At 40.9% G+C, this 22,459-nt stretch overlaps 1 protein-coding gene across 1 annotated transcript in view; it reads left to right on the plus strand.

The window, feature by feature from the left end:
- Positions 1 to 9,560, plus strand: part of LOC115207272 (metabotropic glutamate receptor 7-like) — a 361,353-nt gene extending 351,793 nt beyond the window's left edge. The window contains exon 11 of the mRNA XM_029774252.1: positions 7,881 to 9,560. Coding sequence (XP_029630112.1) covers positions 7,881 to 7,930 — 50 coding nt within the window. The 3' untranslated portion in view covers positions 7,931 to 9,560. The remainder of the gene's footprint in view (positions 1 to 7,880) is intronic.
- Positions 9,561 to 22,459: the final 12,899 nt, after the last annotated feature.

A 22,459-nucleotide genomic window follows, 5' to 3' on the forward strand; every position in this document is an offset into this window, starting at 1 on the left:
ACATAGCCCCTACTCACTATAAACACATAGCCCCTACTCCACTATAAAACACATAGCCCCTACTCACTAATAAAACACATAGCCCCTATCACTATAAAACACATAGCCCCCCTACTCACTATAAACACATAGCCCCTACTCACTATAAAACACATAGCCCTACTCACTATAAAACACATAGCCTCTACTCACTATAAAACACATAGCCCCTACTCACTAATAAAACACATAGCCCCTACTCACAATACTATAAAACACATAGCCCCTACTCACTATAAAACACATAGCCCCTACTCACTATAAAACACATAGCCCCTACTCACTATAAAACACATAGCCCCTACCACTATAAAACACATAGCCCCTACTCACTATAAAACACATAGCCCCTACCGACGAAAAACACATAGCCCCTACTCACTATAAACACATAGCCCCTACTCACTATAAAACACATAGCCCTACTGACTATAAACCATAGCCTCTACTCACTATACCACTAGCCTACTCACTATAAACACATAGCCCCTACTCACTATAAAACACATAGCCCCTACTCACTATAAAACACATAGCCCCTACTCACTATAAAACACATAGCCTCTACTCACTATAAAACACATAGCCCCTACTCACTATAAAACACATAGCCCCTACCTCACTATAAAACACATAGCCCCTACTCACTATAAAACACATAGCCCCTACTCACTATAAAACACATAGCCCCTACTCACTATAAAAACACATAGCCCCTACTCACTATAAAACACATAGCCCCTACTCACTATAAAACACATAGCCCCTACTCACTTAAAACACATAGCCTCCTACTCACTATAAAACACATAGCCCCTACTCACTATAAAACACATAGCCCCTACTCACTATAAAACACATAGCCTCTACTCACTATAAAACACATAGCCCCCTACTCACTATAAAACACATAGCCCCTACTCACTATAAAACACATAGGCCCCTACTCACTATAAACACATAGCCCCTACTCACTATAAAACACATAGCCCCTACTCACTATAAACACATAGCCCCTACTCACTATAAACACATAGCCCCTACTCACTACTAAAACACATAGCCCCTACTCACTATAAAACACATAGCCCCTACTCACTATAAACACATAGCCCCTACTCACTATAAAACACATAGCCCCTACTCACTATAAAACACATAGCCCCTACTCACTATAAAACACATAGCCCCTACTCACTATAAAACACATAGCCCCTACTCACTATAAAACACATAGCCCCTACTCACAATACTATAAAACACATAGCCCTACTCACTATAAAACACATACGCCCCTACTCACTATAAAACACATAGCCCCTACTCACTATAAAACACATAGCCCCTACTCACTATAAACACATAGCCCCTACTCACTATAAAACACATAGCCCCCTACTCACTATAAAACACATAGCCCCTACTCACTATAAAACACATAGCCCCTACTCACTATAAAACACATAGCCCCTACTCACTATAAACACATAGACCCTACTCACTAAACAGCCCCTACTCACTATAAAACACATAGCCCCTACTCACTATAAAACACATAGCCCCTACTCACTATAAAACACATAGCCCCTACTCACTATAAAACACATAGCCCCTACTCACTATAAAACACATAGCCCCTACTCACTATAAAACACATAGCCCTACTCACTATAAAACACATAGCCCCTACTCACTAAAAACACATAGCCCCTACTCACTATAAAACACATAGCCCCTACTCACTATAAAACACATAGCCCCTACTCACTATAAAACACATAGCCCCTACTCACTATAAAACACCTAGCCCATACTCACTATAAAACACATAGCCCCTACTCACTATAAAACACATAGCCCCTACTCACTATAAAACACTTAGCCCCTACTCACTATAAAACACATAGCCCCTACTCACTATAAAACACATAGCCCCTACTCACTATAAACACATAGCCCCTACTCACTATAAAACACATAGCCCCTACTCACTATAAAACACATAGCCCCTACTCACTATAAAACACATAGCCCCTACTCACTATAAAACACATAGCCCTACTCACTATAAAACACATAGCCCCTACTCACTATAAAACACATAGCCCCTACTCACTATAAAACACATAGCCCCTACTCACTATAAAACACATAGCCCCCTACTCACTATAAAACACCATAGCCCCTACTCACTATAAAACACATAGCCCCTACTCACTATAAACACATAGCCCCTACTCACTATAAAACACATAGCCCCTACTCACTATAAAACACATAGCCCCTACTCACTATAAAACACATAGCCCCTACTCACTATAAAACACATAGCCCCTACTCACTATAAAACACATAGCCCCTACTCACTATAAAACACATAGCCCCTACTCACTATAAAACACATAGCCCTACTCACTATAAAACACATAGCCCCTACTCACTATAAAACACATAGCCCCTACTCCATATAAAACACATAGCCCCTACTCACTATAAAAACACATAGCCCCTACTCACTATAAAACACATAGCCCCTACTCACTATAAAACACATAGCCCCTACTCACTATAAAACCATAGCCCCTACTCACTATAAAACACATAGCCCCTACTCACTATAAAACACATAGCCCCTACTCACTATAAAACACATAGCCCCTACTCACTATAAAACACATAGCCCCTACTCACTATAAAACACATAGCCCCTACTCACTATACAAACACATAGCCCTACTCACTATAAAACACATAGCCCTACTCACTATAAAACACATAGCCCCTACTCACTATAAAACACATAGCCCCTACTCACTATAAAACACATAGCCCTCTACTCACTATAAAACACATAGCCCCTACTGCACTATAAAACACATAAGCCCCTACTGCACTATAAAACACATAGCCCCTACTCACTAATAAACACATAGCCCTACTCACTATAAAACACATAGCCTCCCTACTCACTATAAAACACATAGCCCCTACTCACTATAAAACACATAGCCCCTACTCACTATAAAACCACATAGCCCCTACTCACTATAAAACCACCTAGCCCCTACTCACACATAGCCCCTACTCACTATAAAACACATAGCCCCTACTCACTATAAAACACATAGCCCCTACTCACTATAAAACACATAGCCCCTACTCACTATAAAACAATAGCCCCTACTCACTATAAAACACATAGCCCCTACTCACTATAAAACACATAGCCCCTACTCACTATAAAACACATAGCCCTACTCACTATAAAACACATAGCCCCTACTCACTATAAACACCTAGCCCTCTACTCACTATAAAAACATAAGCCCTACTCACTATAAACACATAGCCCCTACTCACTATAAAACACATAGCCCCTACTCACTATAAACACATAGCCCCCTACTCACTATAAAACACATAGCCCTCTACTCACTATAAAACACATAGCCTCTACTCACTATAAAACACATAGCCCCTACTCACTATAAAACACATAGCCCCTACTCACTATAAACACATAGCCCCTACTCACAATAAAACACATAGCCCCTACTGCACTATAAAACACATAGCCCCTACTCACTATAAAAACACATTAGCCCCTACTCACTATAAAACACATAGCCCCTACTCACTATAAAACACATAGCCCCTACTCACTATAAACACATAGCCCCTACTCACTATAAAACACATAGCCCCTACTCACTATAAAACACATAGCCCCTACTCACTATAAAACACATAGCCCCTACTCACTATAAAACACATAGCCCCTACTCACTATAAAACACATAGCCCCTACTCACTATAAAACACATAGCCCCTACTCACTATAAAACACATAGCCCCTACTCACTATAAAACACATAGCCCCTACTCACTATAAAACACATAGCCCTACTCACTATAAAACACATAGCCCCTACTCACTATAAAACACATAGCCCCTACTCACTATAAAACACATAGCCCCTACTCACTATAAAACACATAGCCCCTACTCACTATAAAACACATAGCCCCTACTCACTATAAAACACATAGCCCCTACTCACTATAAAACACATAGCCCCTACTCACTATAAAACACATAGCCCCTACTCACTATAAAACACATAGCCCCTACTCACTATAAAACACATAGCCCCTACTCACTATTAAAACACATAGCCCCTACTCACTATAAAACACATAGCCCTACTCACTATAAAAAATAGCCCCTACTCACTATAAACACATAGCCCCTACTCACTCACTATAAAACACATAGCCCCTACTCACTATAAACACATAGCCCCTACTCACTATAAAACACATAGCCCCTACTCACTATAAAACACATAGCCCCTACTCACTATAAAACACATAGCCCCTACTCACTATAAAACACATAGCCCCTACTCACTATAAAACACATAGCCCCTACTCACTATAAAACACATAGCCCCTACTCACTATAAAACACATAGGCCCCTACTCACTATAAACACATAGCCCCTACTCACTATAAAACACATAGCCCCTACTCACTATAAAACACATAGCCCCTACTCACTATAAAACACATAGCCCCTACTCACTATAAAACACATAGCCCCCTACTCACTATAAAAACACATAGCCCCTACTCACTATAAAACACATAGCCCCTACTCACTATAAAACACATAGCCCCTACTCACTATAAAACACATAGCCTCTACTCACTATAAAACACATAGCCCTACTACTATAAAACACATAGCCCCTACTCACTATAAAACACATAGCCCCTACTCACTATAAAACACATAGCCCCTACTCACTATAAAACACATAGCCCCTACTCACTATAAAACACATAGCCCCTACTCACACATAGCCCCTACTGACTATAAAACACATAGCCCCTACTCACTATAAAACACATAGCCCCTACTCACTATAAAACACATAGCCCCTACTCACTATAAAACACATAGCCCCTACTCACTATAAAACACATAGCCCCTACTCACTATAAAACACATAGCCCCTACTCACTATAAAACACATAGCCCCTACTCACTATAAAACACATAGCCCCTACTCACTATAAAACACATAGCCCCTACTCACTATAAAACACATAGCCCCTACTCACTATAAAACACATAGCCCCTACTCACTATAAAACACATAGCCCCTACTCACTATAAAACACATAGCCCCTACTCACTATAAAACACATAGCCCCTACTCACTATAAAACACATAGCCCCTACTCACTATAAAACACATAGCCCCTACTCACTATAAAACACATAGCCCCTACTCACTATAAAACACATAGCCCCTACTCACTATAAAACACATAGCCCCTACTCACTATAAAACACATAGCCCCTACTCACTATAAAACACATAGCCCCTACTCACTATAAAACACATAGCCCCTACTCACTATAAAACACATAGCCCCCTACTCACTATAAAACACATAGCCCCTACTCACTATAAAACACATAGCCCTACTCACTAAACACATTAGCCCCTCTCACTATAAAACACATAGCCCCTACTCACTATAAAACACATAGCCCCTACTCACTATAAAACCACATAGCCCCTACTCACTATAAAACACATAGCCCCTACTCACTATAAAACACATAGCCCCTACTCACTATAAAACACATAGCCCCTACTCACTATAAAACACATAGCCCCTACTCACTATAAAACACTAGCCCCTACTCACTATAAAACACATAGCCCCTACTCACTATAAAACACATAGCCCCTACACACTATAAAACAACATAGCCCCTACTCACTATAAACACATAGCCCTACTCACTATAAAACACATAGCCCCTACTCACTATAAAACACATAGCCCCTACTCACTATAAAACACATAGCCCCTACTCACTATAAAACACATAGCCCCTACTCACTATAAAACACATAGCCCCCTACTCACTATAAAACACAATAGCCCCTACTCACTATAAAACACATAGCCCCTACTCACTATAAAACACATAGCCCCTACTCACTATGAAACACATAGCCACCTACCACTATAAAACACATAGCCCCTACTCACTATAAACACCATAAGCCCCTACTCACTATAAACCACATAGCCCCTACTCACTATAAAACACATAGGCCCTCTACTCACTATAAAACACATAGCCTCTACTCACTACTTAAAACACATAGCCCCTGACTCACTATAAAACACATAGCCCCCTATCACATAAAACACACATAGCCCCTTACTCATCCTAAAACACATAGCCCCTACTCTACTATTAAAACCACATAGCTCCCCTCACTCACTATAAAACACATAGCCCCTACATCACTATAAAACACATAGCCACCTACTCACTATACAAGCACATAGCCCCATACTCACTATAAACACATAGCCTTCTACTCACTATAAAACACATAGCCTCTACTCACTATAAAACACATAGCCCCTCCCTACTCACTATATAAACACACTCACTATAAAACACATAGCCCCTACTCACTATAAAACACATAGCCCCTACTCACTATAAAACACATAGCCCTACTCACTATAAAACACATAGCCCCTACTCACTATAAAACACATAGCCCCTACTCACTATAAAACACATAGCCCCTACTCACTATAAAACACATAGCCCCTACTCACTATAAAACACATAGCCCCTACTCACTATAAAACACATAGCCCCTACTCACTATAAAACACATAGCCCCTACTCACTATAAAACACATAGCCCCTACTCACTATAAAACACATAGCCCCTACTCACTATAAAACACATAGCCCCTACTCACTATAAAACACATAGCCCCTACTCACTATAAAACACATAGCCCCTACTCACTATAAAACACATAGCCCCTACTCACTATAAAACACATAGCCCCTACTCACTATAAAACACATAGCCCCCTACTCACTATAAAACACATAGCCCCTACTCACTATAAAACACATAGCCCCTACTCACTATAAAACACATAGCCCCTACTCACTATAAAACACATAGCCCCTACTCACTATAAAACACATAGCCCCTACTCACTATAAAACACATAGCCCCTACTCACTATAAAACACACATAGCCCCTACTCACTATAAAAACACATAGCCCCTACTCACTATAAACACATAGCCCCTACTCACTATAAAACACATAGCCCCTACTCACTATAAAACACATAGCCCCTACTCACTATAAAACACATAGCCCCTACTCACTATAAAACACATAGCCCCTACTCACTATAAAACACATAGCCCCTACTCACTATAAAACACATAGCCCCTACTCACTATAAAACACATAGCCCCTACTCACTATAAAACACATAGCCCCTACTCACTATAAAACACATAGCCCCTACTCACTATAAAACACATAGCCCCTACTCACTATAAAACACATAGCCCCTACTCACTATAAAACACATAGCCCCTACTCACTATAAAACACATAGCCCCTACTCACTATAAAACACATAGCCCCTACTCACTATAAAACACATAGCCCCTACTCACTATAAAACACATAGCCCCTACTCACTATAAAACACATAGCCCCTACTCACTATAAAACACATAGCCCCTACTCACTATAAAACACATAGCCTCTACTCACTATAAAACACATAGCCCCTACTCACTATAAAACACATAGCCCCTACTCACTATAAAACACATAGCCCCTACTCACTATAAAACACATAGCCCCTACTCACTATAAAACACATAGCCCCAGGCTATGAAGAAATAAGAACATCTCTGAACCATTATAGCTACTGTATTTGAAAAACATATTTTTCTTATCTCCTCTCCAGGTCCGGCAGCAAAGAAGAAATATGTGAGCTACAATGACATCGTGATCTAAGAGCCGTCATCAGAGAGAAGGGCAGGCTTGTTGGAGATGCTTTGTCTCCTGCCCCATTGGCAACATAAAGGAAATCCAAACTATTTTTATGTCCATGCTGCTTTACTGCCCACTCACACACCGGAACCCGCGGAACCACCCGGAACCCTGGAACTCCAGAACAACACAGTGACAATGGGTGGGTTCTGGGTTCTAGAGCTTTCCTTTCAACCAGAGGATTCTGTCTGGCTAACTGACGTTTTTTTCATGGTTAAGATGGAATGGAAAAGCTTTAAGAAACATTTTAAGAAAATCAAGACGGACATTTCTGATGGGAGCAAAATAATTGACTAAATAAAATAATTTGTTTTGTTAAATGATTTCAGAGAAGAAAAAAAAGAAGCAGAGAACTGGTTTTGGACAAAACCCCTGTGTTCCTCCTCAGGATTAGAGTGGGTCTCTGCAGACCCCTCAGAGCTGGCCCCCCACTCCCTAGAGGTGTGTCTCTACAGGTACGCTGGCTGTAGCAGGAGGACTACCTGTACTGGAGGACTCACCTGTACTGGAGGACTCACCTGTACTGGAGGACTCACCTGTACCTGCCATGGGGCTGTTTCTTGTCTTTTAATGTCCTTCCAAATTGCAAGTTTTCCAAAATTCCTGTTGAAAACAGTTTGTGGTTCTATTGGCCTCTCCGTTACATTTGTTGTAGATTTTTTTAAAGATCTCAATGTATTTCTTCTTTGCTGCTTGGATGCACATTCAATTAAAGCCATATTCTTGTCTCTGAGATGTCAAGTATTTTTTCACGTTTTCGATTTTGGCTGTATGTCGGTCGACGAGAAAGACATACAGTATCTGAGTTTTACATTCCCTTATATATGTGTGTGGGGAGTTTTCTACAGACATGCTTTCAGTATGTTGAACGGGTACAGTACATTGACCATCGACTGTGTTTTCAGTATGTTGAACGGGTACAGTTCATTTGACCATCAATTGTGTTTTTTAAAGTGACTAAAAGAAAGCTCCAGCGCCCAGTCCAGTCAAGGCTTTATTAGCTTGATATAAAAACTAAAACGACTCCAGTGGTTTTCAGATTTAAAACGGTTTCTGTCCCCCGTGTAGAAGTTGTCGATGCATGCCTGCTATGTTTGATGTTAAGATTAAGTAAAAAAAATCGAAAAAAAAAAAAAAAAAAGATGGAGATTTCACAACACGCGATTCACTAGCCTTGCTTTTAATGGCATACCAAGATTACTATTGTTATTCATATTATTATAATATTTTAAAAAAAAATTTGGTTGACATCTTCTCGCTGAAGTTAGAATATGGCTTTAATTTCGTCTTGGATTTTTCTTAATGCCCTGCAACTATGGAAAAATTGTGGGGAAAAATAACATGAATATATATTTAAAAACAAAACACACAAAATAAAAATAAAAACAAGTCTGTTTTTATACTGTTTGTACTAAGTATATTCATGTTGCCCTTGCTGCTTATGTGCCAATGTTGTGGGAGATAAAAAAATAAATATATATATATATATGTTTGACCACTCATGCAACTTTTATGTGGTGTTGTCCAAGAATGTATCAACATGAAATAAAACCATTTGGTAATTTTTTTGTTTTTTTTATATTCCCTGAAAACAGCTTATAGTACTTGTATTTCTTTGAGGACAAAGCATTTCATCACTATTTGCTGACATTCAAAAGTACCATAATAATCAATAATAACTATTATAGGTTTTGGAGTAAGGTGTTCTTTACCCATACAGGGGTTTGTCCCTGTTCTTTTATGGATAAAATGATTCCATTCTTCACACAATCCAACCAGCAACTCAATGCAATCTCCTACCTATAGGTACTTGATTAAACGTTATCAGTGTATAGTTTAATAATAATACCTCAAGGGTGGATTGTCTGACTGCCAAGTAATTGTTTACATCATAAGTAGCTCGACTCCTGTGCCAGTCTGCATATATAAAAAAAAAACGTAAAGTTTTACATAAAACGTAAAGTTTTACATAAAACGTAAAGTTTTAACTTCAGGGATCATTTCTCCAAACTGAACAGTATAAGTGAGTTGCTTGAGGATTCTTAAATGGAGTGGAAAGCCATTTTTATGAAACAAACAAAAAAGAGAACATTAAGCTTCTGAAGATTATGTTGTACTATACTCTTTCAAAAAAATGTTAAATGTTAGGCGTAAGGTAAAAGCGAGACACATAGCTTGTTATAACTTCAGGAATTCGTTTTTACTTGAGAATTGTTTGGAAGCCCTCACACCTGTCCCAACCACCAACCATCATTATATTATATTGAGATAAGTTGTGTTTCTCTTCAGTATAATGAATAGGTCTGTATACATGTGAAATGAGAAGCAGTTATGTCCTTCCTAGTGCCCTCTTCATGGCTAGCTGCCAGTGTTCATGGTTTCGGGCTATCCATACAGAGAGGAGCAAAGCATCAAACGTGTCTGATCTTGTCTGAGATTAAAGTTGAATAGATTTGTATTGTCATAATGCATTTAATATGTATCCATCTACTGACTATGGTTGTACTGCATAACTAACTGCTGAGGACTACATTTAAGATGTAGCCAGTGGCATATGGGATTTTGTATGTAACCTTCAATATTATAGCTCAATATCTTGGTACAGATATTGAAAATGCATAGGAATATATCAGCAGATCTCAAGCATGCACATTGGCGTTATAGTTATTCATGGCAGTTTCTATGGCAATTTATTATATACCATTTTCAAAAGCAAACCATTTTCTTTTCTTTTTTTACTTTGGTTCTTCTATCATAACTTTTATGAAAATAATGCACTAACCAAAACTCCACTGCAGGGCTGTTTATTCTCAGTTGGTCTTACCCCGCCATGGGTACAAACCACATACTACAGGACTTCCATTTCCTCCAATACATTCCTTAGTGAGTGTCTAGCTCCTTTTGACTCACACCAGTGAAGGCTAACAATGACAACATACATTGTCTCCCTAATCTCTGCATTTCGTCTGGTGCGGAGTATTTTCTGCTATCCAGTGATTATTAAAGGTCCAATGCAAACTTTTTTTTTTATCTCAACATCTGAGTAACAATTAAGTACCTTACTTTGATTGTTTTCTATTAAATTGGTCAACAAGATATTGTAGCTTCTTAGCAAAGAGCAATTTTCCAAGCTAAAATTTAGCTAGGACTGTCTGGGAGTGGTCTGAGTACGAAGGGGACAACTGAAGACTAGCTGTTATTGGCAGAGAGGTTTGGAACTCTCTTTCTTATTGGTCTTATTAACTAATATGCCAAAACTCCATCCCACCAAAACAGGCTGAAATTTATTTTCAAACAGCTCTTACACCAAAAGGGCATTATCATCATTCTCACAATTTCACAGTATTTTTCCAACCTCATAGTGTGGAAATATATATAAAACACAATACAATCACGTTTTGGACTACACTGGACCTTCAGATGACAAAGGGAGAGAAAGTAAAAACAGGAAGTGGAGTGTCCTGATATACTATTATCCCCAGGGGACTGGCAGTAGAGTGTCCTGATATACTATTATCCCCAGGGGACTGGCAGTAGAGTGTCCTGATATACTATTATCCCCAGGGGACTGGCAGTGGAGTGTCCTGATATAATATTATCCCCAGGGGACTGGCAGTGGAGTGTCCTGATCCTGATATAATATTATCCCCAGGGGACTGGCAGTGGAGTGTCCTGATATACTATTATCCCCAGGGGACTGGCAGTGGAGTGTCCTGATATAATATTATCCCCAGGGGACTGGCAGTAGAGTGTCCTGATATAATATTATCCCCAGGGGACTGGCAGTGGAGTGTCCTGATATAATATTATCCCCAGGGGACTGGCAGTGGAGTGTCCTGATCCTGATATACTATTATCCCCAGGGGACTGGCAGTGGAGTGTCCTGATATACTATTATCCCCAGGGGACTGGCAGTGGAGTGTCCTGATCCTGATATACTATTATCCCCAGGGGACTGGCAGTGGAGTGTCCTGATCCTGATATACTATTATCCCCAGGGGACTGGCAGTGGAGTGTCCTGATCCTGATATACTATTATCCCCAGGGGACTGGCAGTGGAGTGTCCTGATATAATATTATCCCCAGGGGACTGGCAGTGGAGTGTCCTGATCCTGATATACTATTATCCCCAGGGGACTGGCAGTGGAGTGTCCTGATATAATATTATCCCCAGGGGACTGGCAGTGGAGTGTCCTGATCCTGATATACTATTATCCCCAGGGGACTGGCAGTAGAGTGTCCTGATATAATATTATCCCCAGGGGACTGGCAGTGGAGTGTCCTGATCCTGATATAATATTATCCCCAGGGGACTGGCAGTGGAGTGTCCTGATATACTATTATCCCCAGGGGACTGGCAGTAGAGTGTCCTGATATAATATTATCCCCAGGGGACTGGCAGTGGAGTGTCCTGATATAATATTATCCCCAGGGGACTGGCAGTGGATGCGTCCCTAGTGGAATCCATTGCACTATAATGCATTAGTTTTGAACAGAGACCTATGGGCCCCGGTCAAAGGTATTGTGCTGTATAAGTAAAAATGTGCTATTTGGGACACTCACACTGAGCGCTTTTTTTTTCTGACAGTGCAGTGCTTTCACACAACGTCTCGGTGCAGGAGCCATGTCATGAATTACAAAACGGCATCAAAGCTGGCAGCTATTGGCGTAGCATTAGTACCCAGACCCACACTTTGCTGACAGCATGCACCATGAGCAGAGAGCAGAGAGTTGGGCCCAGTGAGAGGCTTTCACTTGTCAATAAGAAGTGACAGAAACACGCAAGTCTTTCAGGAGAAGGAAGCAGCAGCAGAAACGAGGGAAACAAAGTGCCAAAGGGACAAAGTGTGTAGAACTTTTGTTCTCAGCGATGTAACAACCGCTTATGTTACAGCAATGCAACAGTGCCATCTCTATAATTTTGTGTTACACAGTGCCGTCTCCATAGTTTTGTATTACACAGTGCCGTCTCTATAGTTTTGTATTACACAGTGCATTGTCTCTTTCACGGAATTAATTTTAGCAACGGCAAATAACCTAAAAAAATAAATAAAAAAAAACATCCTCTCACTGTCAACTGCATTTATTTTCAGAAAACTTAACGTGTAAAAATTTGGATGAACATAACAAGATTCAACAACTGAGACATAAACTGAACAAATTCCACAGACATGTGACTAACATAAATGGAATAATGTGTCCCTGAACAAAAGTAACAGTAACAGTCAGTATCTGGTGTGGCCACCAGCTGCATTAAGTACTGCAGTGCATCTCTTCCTCATGGACTGCACCAGATTTGCCAGTTCTTGCTGTGAGATGTTAGCCCACTCTTCCACCAAGGCACCTGCAAGTTCCCGGACATTTCTGGGGGTAATGGCCCTAGACCTCACCCTCCAATCCAACAGGTCCCAGAAGTGCTCAATGGGATTGAGACCCGGGCTCTTCGCTGGCCATGGCAGAACACTGACATTTCTGTCTTGCAGGAAAGCACGCACAGAACGAGCAGTATGGCTGGTGGTATTGTCATGCTGGAGGGTCATGTCAGGATGAGCCTGCAGGAAGGATGTCTTCCCTGTAACGCACAGCGTTGAGATTGCCTGCAATGACAACAAGCTCAGTCCGATGTTGCTGTGACACACCGCCCCAGACCATGACGGACCCTCCACCTCCAAATCGATCCCGCTCCAGAGTGCAGGCCTCGGTGTAATGCTCAGTCCTTCGACGATAAAAGCGAATCTGACCATCCCCCCTGCTGAGACAAAACCGTGACTCGTCGGTGAAGAGCACTTTTTGCCAGTCCTGTCTGGTCCAGCGACGGTGGGTTTGCACCCATACGCGACGTTGTTGCCGCTGATGTCTGGTGAGGACCTGCCTTACAACAGGCCTACAAGCCCTCAGTCCAGCCTCTCTCAGCCTATTGCAGACTGTCTGAGCACTGATGGAGGGATTGTGCGTTCCTGGTGTAACTCGGGCAGTTGTTGTTCCCATCCTGTACCTGTCCCACAGGTGTGATGTTCGGATGTACCGATCCTGTGCGGGTATTGTTACACGTGGTCTGCCACTGCGAGGACGATCAGCTGTCCGTCCTGTCTTAGGCACCTCACAGTACGGACATTGCAAGTTATTGCCCTGGCCACATCTGCAGTCCTCATGCCTCCTTGCAGCATGTCTAAGGCACGTTCACGAAGATGAGCAGGGACCCTGGGCATCTTTCTTTTGGTGTTTTTCAGAGTCAGTAGAAAGGCCTCTTTAGTGTCCTAAGTTTTCATAACTGTGACCTTAATTCAATCAAATCAATCAAATGTATTTATAAAGCCCTTCTTACATCAGCTGATCTCACAAAGTGCTGTACAGAAACCCAGCCTAAAACCCCAAACAGCAAGCAATGCAGGTGTAGAAGCACTGTGGCTAGAAAGGCCAGAACCTAGGAAGAAACCTAGAGAGGAATTGCCTACTTTGCCTGCCGTCTGTAAGCTGTTAATGTCTTAACGACTGTTCCACAGGTGCATGTTCATTAATTGTCTATGGGTCATTGAACAAAGCATAGGAAACCGTGTTTAAACCTTTTACAATGAATATCTGTGAAGTTATTTAGATTTTTACGAATTATCTTTGAAAGACAGGGTCCTGAAAAAGGGACGTTTCTTTTTTTGCTGAGTTTATTATGATCTTACAGAGCTACTTGAAGATCAAATATTATGATCTTACAGAGCTAATTGAAAATCTAATATTGTGCTGATACAGAGCAAACTGAAGATCAAGCGAACACTTAGTGAAATTATTTAGAGGATATTAAAACCCAAAGCTGTTGTTATTGATATAAAAACATGAACAATGATTCTGGTTCAATATTGGTTAATGGACAGGGAATTCCCCTATCCTGTCTTTTATTTGCCATTATAATTGATATGCTGGCTAAATATTTGAGGAAGCCTGGCTTCCCTTGGCATCCATGAATACAGTAGGAGCTGTACGAAAACAATTTTTTAAAAAACAGACTGTGTAGCAGGGTGTGATATCAGCAAACAATGTTTAAAAGTTCATTTGTGGAATTTCTTTCCATCTTAATGTGTTTGAGCCAATCAGTTGTGTTGTGACAAGGTAGTGTTGGTATACAGAAGATAGACCTATTTGGTCAAAGACCAAGTCCATATTATGGCAAGAACAGCTCAAATAAGCAAAGAGAAACAACAGTCCATCATTGCTTTAAGACATGAAGGTCAGTCAATCTGGAAAATGTCCAGAACTTTGAATGTTTCTTCAAGTGCAGACGCAAAAATCATCAAGCACGATGATGAAACTGGCTCTCATGAGGACCGCCACAGGAAAGGAAGACCCAGAGTTACCTCTGCTGCAGAGGATAAGTTCATTAGAGTTAACTGCGCCTCAGATTGCAGCCCAAATAAATGCTTCAAAGAGTTCAAGTAACAGACATATCTCAACATCAACTGTTCAGAGGAGACTGCGTGAATCTGTCCTTCATGGTCGAATTGCTGCAAAGAAACCACTACTAAAGGACACCAATAATGGTGGAACAAGCTCCCTCACGACGCCAGGACAGCGGAGTCAATCACCACCTTCCGGAGACACCTGAAACCCCACCTCTTTAAGGAATACCTGGGATAGGATAAAGTAATCCTTCTAACCCCCCCCCCCCCCTAAAAGATTTAGATGCACTATTGTAAAGTGGTTGTTCCACTGGATATCATAAGGTGAATGCACCAATTTGTAAGTCGCTCTGGATAAGAGCGTCTGCTAAATGACGTAAATGTAAATGTAAAGACTATACCCTATACTATAAAGACTATACCCTATACTATAAAGACTATACCCTATACTATAAAGACTATAACCTATACTATAAAGACTATACCCTATACTATAAAGACTAAAAGGCTAAATGACTTAAATGTTAAATGTAAAATAATAAGAAGAGACTCTCTTGGGCCAAGAAACACGAGCCATGGACATTAGACCAGTGGAAATCTGTCCTTTGGTCTGATGAGTCCAAATTGGAGATTTTTGGTTTCTCCCGCCAAGTCTTTGTGAGACGCAGGGTAGGTGAACAGATGATCTCCGCATGTGTGGTTCCCACCGTGAAGCATGGAGGAGGAGGTGTTTGGTGATTTTCTGGTGACACTGTCTGTGATTAATTTAGAATTTAGAACTCTTTCCAGTGAAGTCCACAAAGCTTATTGCATGTAACAAACAGTTACAGTTACATGACCCACAGCATGGTCAAGCACGTTAATCTTTCCCACATTTTCGGACCACTAAACTATTGATTTAGTACCACAGAGAGTTAACCGCAAGTCACAAATAAAACAGGAGCTGCCTCCACTGTATCCAGCACTATTTCAACTTCAGCATCATCAAATCACCTACATGCATAGTCTAATACAGTGACAACTAAAAGACACCGATAGCAAGTTAGTCCAATCAACGTAAGCTAAATAGGATATGGCGGTCCATGGTTCTAATTTCTGTGTGTGTGTGTGTGTGTGTGTGTGTGTGTGTGTGTGTGTGTGTGTGTGTGTGTGTGTGTGTGTGTGTGTGTGTGTGTGTGTGTGTGTGTGTGTGTGTGTGCAAATATGTTTACTCACCCTACTTGTAGAGAAGCGCCAATGCCATCATCCTCTCTTTTCAAGCTGTTTGTTGTCCTAGCCTACCTGGCTAAAATGCTTGCTCACTAGCCTAACTTCCATTCATGGGCTAAATAACATTAGCCTTCTCCAGCTAGCTACATTTTGAACGTCCATCCTCTCAGGCCAGTGGCACAACAATGTATTAGTTTATGGTTGCATCAGAATCGGCAATACAATCAATGGCCAGTACGGAGAATTAAACAAAACCACAAGTCCAAATCTTTATCTCCATCCATGGCTAATTTAGGAAAGGGATCGTTTTAGCTAGCTAGCTAGCCACCAGAGGACAACAACAGAACGAGATGCAACAATTCAAGGTGTTTCTGTCAATGACGTATTCTCTCAATGCGATTTGATAGGAGTGACGCCAAAATCCAAGGTGGCTTTCCTTGACGCTTTTTTTGGGGTGCGCCAGGACCGTTCACAGTTGAGCTTGCTCAGTTTAGGTCAACGCTGGCTCATTTTTCATTTTTCAAGGGAGGCCAAATTCTCGCTGGCTTCTCTTGCGGTTCATTCAATACTACTGGCGATAACAATGTCATACTCGTTTGGACCAGACAGCATCAGATAGATGGCATATACATAGAGAGACAGAGGGGTGCTGTTTCGCTCGTAGGCTTTCTCCGGTGAGATACATTCAGCCTCTTACGAATTGAAAGGAAACGATGAAACAACATTTTTTTTGGGGGGGGGGGGGGGCTGGCTCCTCTTGGCATCCATGACTACACACCACTGGATGAATGTAATTGAAAGAAACTGCATTTTCATCATGATAATTTACATTTTATTTGTCTGCTTTATGTAATTTTACGTAGTTGACGATTTAAGTTATAGGCCAACTGCTACATTGGGCTGTAGGCTAGCTCTTAGTTCCATGCGCTCATTTCGTTAGGCTGGCTCTTAGCTCCACTCGCTCATTTCGTTAGGCTAGCTCTTAGTTCCACGCGTTCATTTCGTTAGGCTAGCTCTTAGTTCCACGCGCTCATTTCGTTAGGCTAGCTCTTAGTTCCACGCGCTCATTTCGTTAGGCTGGCTCTTAGTTCCACGCGCTCATTTCGTTAGGCTGGCTCTTAGTTCCACGCGCTCATTTCGTTAGGCTGGCTCTTAGCTCCACGTGCTCAATTCGTTAGGCTGGCTCTTAGTTCCACGCGTTCATTTCGTTAGGCTAGCTCTTAGTTCCACGCGTTCATTTCGTTAGGCTAGCTCTTAGTTCCATGCACTCATTTCGTTAGGCTAGCTCTTAGTTCCACGCGTTCATTTCGTTAGGCTAGCTCTTAGTTCCACGCGCTCATTTCATTAGTCGCCAATGCTTCGTGGTTGAGACTGATGCTCTGTAATTAGTGGAATTTTAACTATTCGATTTTGATCATTTTAATTCTGATTTGTATTATTAACCATTTGACAATGATTTTGAAGAACAAAAATGTTATTTTTTTAAATTAAACAGTTTCACGAAAATGAGCATATGAAAATCATAACTGGTACTTTAACTATTTGTACATCGTTTACAACACTGTACATGGCCATAATATTTGAAATATGTCTATTCCTTTGGAACTTTTGTGAGTGTAATGTGTAACCTTCATTTTTTTATTGTTTATTTTACTTCTGTTTGTTATCTATTTCACTTGCTTTGGCAGTGTAAACATGTGTTTCCCATGCCAAGAAAGCCCCTTAAATTGAATTGAAATTGAGAGCGAGGAGAGAGAGAGGAGAGAGAGAGGAGAGAGAGAGAGGAGAGAGAGAGGAGAGAGAGAGAGAGAGAGAGAGAGGAGAGAGAGAGAGAGAGAGAGAGCGAGAGAGACAGAGAGAGATAACGAGTGAGGTCTTGTCACTAAGATTGTACCTATTAAAACTGAGGGGGGGAAATGGAAGACTAGTTCAGGCACTGCTCCAGATCACTTGATATCCACCACAAGGGGGAGAGAAGAGAAAAGGGAGAGAGAAAGAGGGGAGATAGACAGAGAGGGAGAGAGAGAGACCCGACTTAACTGTCAACCGTACAGCAGAGTGTGCGTCCGATTCCAAATAGATAAGAGTGCACCACTCTTTGTGCATAATGGTTCCCATATATAAATATCCCATGTTATTTTCTCTCCCCTACACCAATACCATTATCATTTACAGAAATAATAATAAAAAAAAAATTGAATCGTTTTTTTATTGCAAATACACAAATTCTTGCAGTTTTACCATCCCACCACCAGAGGGTACTGCAACACCTCCAGGACCGGTACTTCCCGCATCTATGGTTCCATTGTAGTCGTCATGACAGTAAATACAGAAAATCCAACAAAATGATCAAAAGAGGAAATCGAACAAAAGCGACTAGAACAAAACGAGCCCAAGGATCACAATGATTAATATTGTCAACATCACTTCTAAAGAGAGAAAGAGGCTAGCTATTTTCCTCCTGGAGCCAAGTCTCGTTCCCTGATGAGGTCCTTGGCTTCTATCTGGAGGCAGATAGCAGGTGTCAATAGAACACAATTTGAGCTAGCCACAGGAAGGCAAGTTATTAACCTGTCTGCTGGGATTCTATGGATGTGTCCCAAATGGCACCCTAGTCCCTATATAGTGCACTTCTTTAAAACCAGATCCCAGGTAGTAGTGTACCATTTAGGATGGAAACTGGGATTGTGTGTTCCTCTTGGCCTTTCCATTTATTGCAAGGGATGAGGGGGATATGAAGATACGGAAAGGAGGCTATTACAAACACATTGATCTCTTTCAAACTGCATTGTTGCGTCCAAGATGGTACCCTTTTCCATATATAGTGCACTAGGTGTGACCAGGGCCCATATTGTTACAGGGAACAAGGAGCCATTTGGAATGGACCTCGTTCTAGGTTACTGACTGGCACTTCATCACACACAAGCTTTTATGAGGCAGTTCAATACAGTAACTCTATTAGGGGATTTTTTATAAGTCTTGTGCATTGGCCTAATCCGATATCAGGGGATATAGTATTGATCTAATAAGATATCAGAGGATTTAGTATTGGTCTAATCAGATATCAGGGGATTTAGTATTGGTCTAATCAGATATCAGGGGATTTAGTATTGGTCTAATCAGATATCAGGGGATTTAGTATTGATCTAATAAGATATCAGAGGATTTAGTATTGGTCTAATCAGATATCAGGGGATTTAGTATTGGTCTAATCAGATATCAGGGGATTTAGTATTGGTCTAATCAGATATCAGGGGATTTAGTATTGGTCTAATCAGATATCAGGGGACTTAGTGTTGGTCTAATCAGATATTAGGGGATTTAGTATTGGTCTAATCAGATGTCAGGGGATTTAGTATTGGTCTAATCAGATATCAGGGGATTTAGTATTGGTCTAATCAGATATCAGGGGATTTAGTATTGGTCTAATCAGATATCAGGGGATTTAGTATTGGTCTAATCAGATATCAGGGGATTTAGTATTGGTCTAATATCAGGGGATTTAGTATTGGTCTAATTAGATATCAGAGGATTAAGTATTGGTCTAATAAGATATCAGGGGATTTAGTATTGGTCTAATAAGATATCACAGCTGGCTGAGTATTCTATCGGAGCTGAAAAGTAATGTTTTTTTAGGGTTTTACAAGCCGACACCTAGGAAACTGTCACCATGACCAAACTAAAGAGCACGTCTGTCATGAACCAATGCAGATTCACAAGACTGAATATACATAGACTACAGGTCAAACATTTTAGAACACCTACTCATTCAAGGGTTTTTCTTAATTGTTTACTATTTTTTACATTGTAGAATAATAGTGAAGACATCAAAACTATGAAATAACACATATGGAATCATGTAGTAACCAAAAAAGTGGTAAACAAATCAAAATATATTTTATATTTGAGATTCTTCAAATAGCCACCATTTGCCTTGATGACAGCTTTGCACACTCTTGGCATTCTCTCAACCAGCTTCAACTGGAATGCTTTTCCAATGGCAGTTTTTGGCTGCTTTTCCTTCACTCTGTGGTCCGACTCATCCCAAACCATCTCAATTGGGTTGAGGTCGGGGGGCTGTGGAGGCCAGGACATCTGATGCAGCACTCATCACTCTCCTTCTTGGTCAAATAGCCCTTACACAGCCTGAATGTGTGTTGAGTCATTGTCCTGTTGAAAATCAAATGATAGTCCCACTAAGCCCAAACCAGATGGGATGGCGTATTGCTGCAGAATGCTGTGGTAGCCATGTAAATTACAGACATTGTCACCAGCAAAGCACACCCACACCATCACACCTCCTCCTCCATGCTTTACGGTGGGAAAAACACATGTGGAGATCATCCGTTCACCTACTCTGCGTCTCACAATGATACGGTGGTTGGAACCAAAAATCTCCAATTTGGACACCAGACCAATGGACAAATTTCCACTGGTCTAACGTGCATTGCTCGTGTTTCTTGACCCAAGCAAGTCTGTTCTTCTTATTGGTGTCCTGTAGTAGGGGTTTCTTTGCAGCAATTTGACCATGAAGGCCTGATTCACACAGTCTCCTCTGAACAGTTGATGTTGAGATGTGTCTGTAACTTAATAACCTCTTACATCTACACGTTCCGCTAGCGGAACGTCTGCTCCAATATCCAATGATGGGCGGGGCGCGAAATACAAAATCCTCTAAAATCCGAAAACTTCCATTTTTCAAACATATGACTATTTTACAGCTATTTAAAGACAAGACTCTCCTTTATCTAACCACACTGTCCGATTTCAAAAAGGCTTTACAGCGAAAGCAAAACATTAGATTATGTCAGCAGAGTACCCAGCCAGAAATAATCAGACACCCATTTTTCAAGCTAGCATATCATGTCACATAAACCCTAACCATAGCTAAATGCAGCACTAACCTTTTATGATCTTCATCAGATGACACACCTAGGACATTATGTTATACAATATTTATATAAAAAACCAGCTTTTTACATTAGCATGTGACGTTCAGAACTAGCATTCCCACCGAACACTTCCGGTGATTTTACTAAATTACTCACGATAAACGTTCACAAAAAGCATAACAATTATTTTAAGAATTATAGATACAGAACTCCTCTATGCACTCGATATGTCCGATTTTAAAATAGCTTTTCGGATGAAGCACATTTTGCAATAATCTAAGTACATAGCCCAGCCATCACGGGCTAGCTATTTAGACACCCAACCAGTTTAGCCTTCACCAAAATCAGATTTCCTATAAGAAAAATGTTCTTACCTTGCTTGTTCTTCGTCAGAATGCAGTCCCAGGACTTCTACTTCAATAACAAATGTAAGTTTGGTCCCAAATAATCCATCGTTATGTTCCATCAAGACGTTTTGTTCGTGCGTTCTAGACACTATCCCAACGCTAAATCTCGGCCACGAGCATGACGCAGAATGTGACAAAAAAATTCTAAATATTCCATTACCGTACTTCGAAGCATGTCAACCGCTGTTTAAAACCAATTTTTATGCAATTTATCTCGTAGAAAAGCGATAATATTCCGACCGGGAATCTGCCTGTCTGTATACTGAGGGAAAAACCGAAAGCCGGGGGCGGGGCGGGTCGCGAGCGTAAGGCTTAGTCCACTGAGTGACCACTTAGCTTTTGCTCTCCTTTGTTTCAGCCAGGGCTTTGAATTACGTCATTCCTGTTTTTCCCGGGCTCTGAGACTCCATTGGAGACGTGGGTAGTGTCACGTAACAGCAGAGATCCTTAGTTTTTGGGAGAGATGTCAAACAAAGAAAATAAAAGGTCTGACAGGGTACTTCCTGATCAGAAGCATCTCAGGTTTTTGCCTGCCATAGGAGTTCTGTTATACTCACAGACACCATTCAAACAGTTTCAGAAACTGTGGAGTGTTTT

This window comes from Salmo trutta, chromosome 14 (genome assembly GCF_901001165.1).
Source record: "Salmo trutta chromosome 14, fSalTru1.1, whole genome shotgun sequence".
NCBI lineage: Eukaryota > Metazoa > Chordata > Actinopteri > Salmoniformes > Salmonidae > Salmo > Salmo trutta.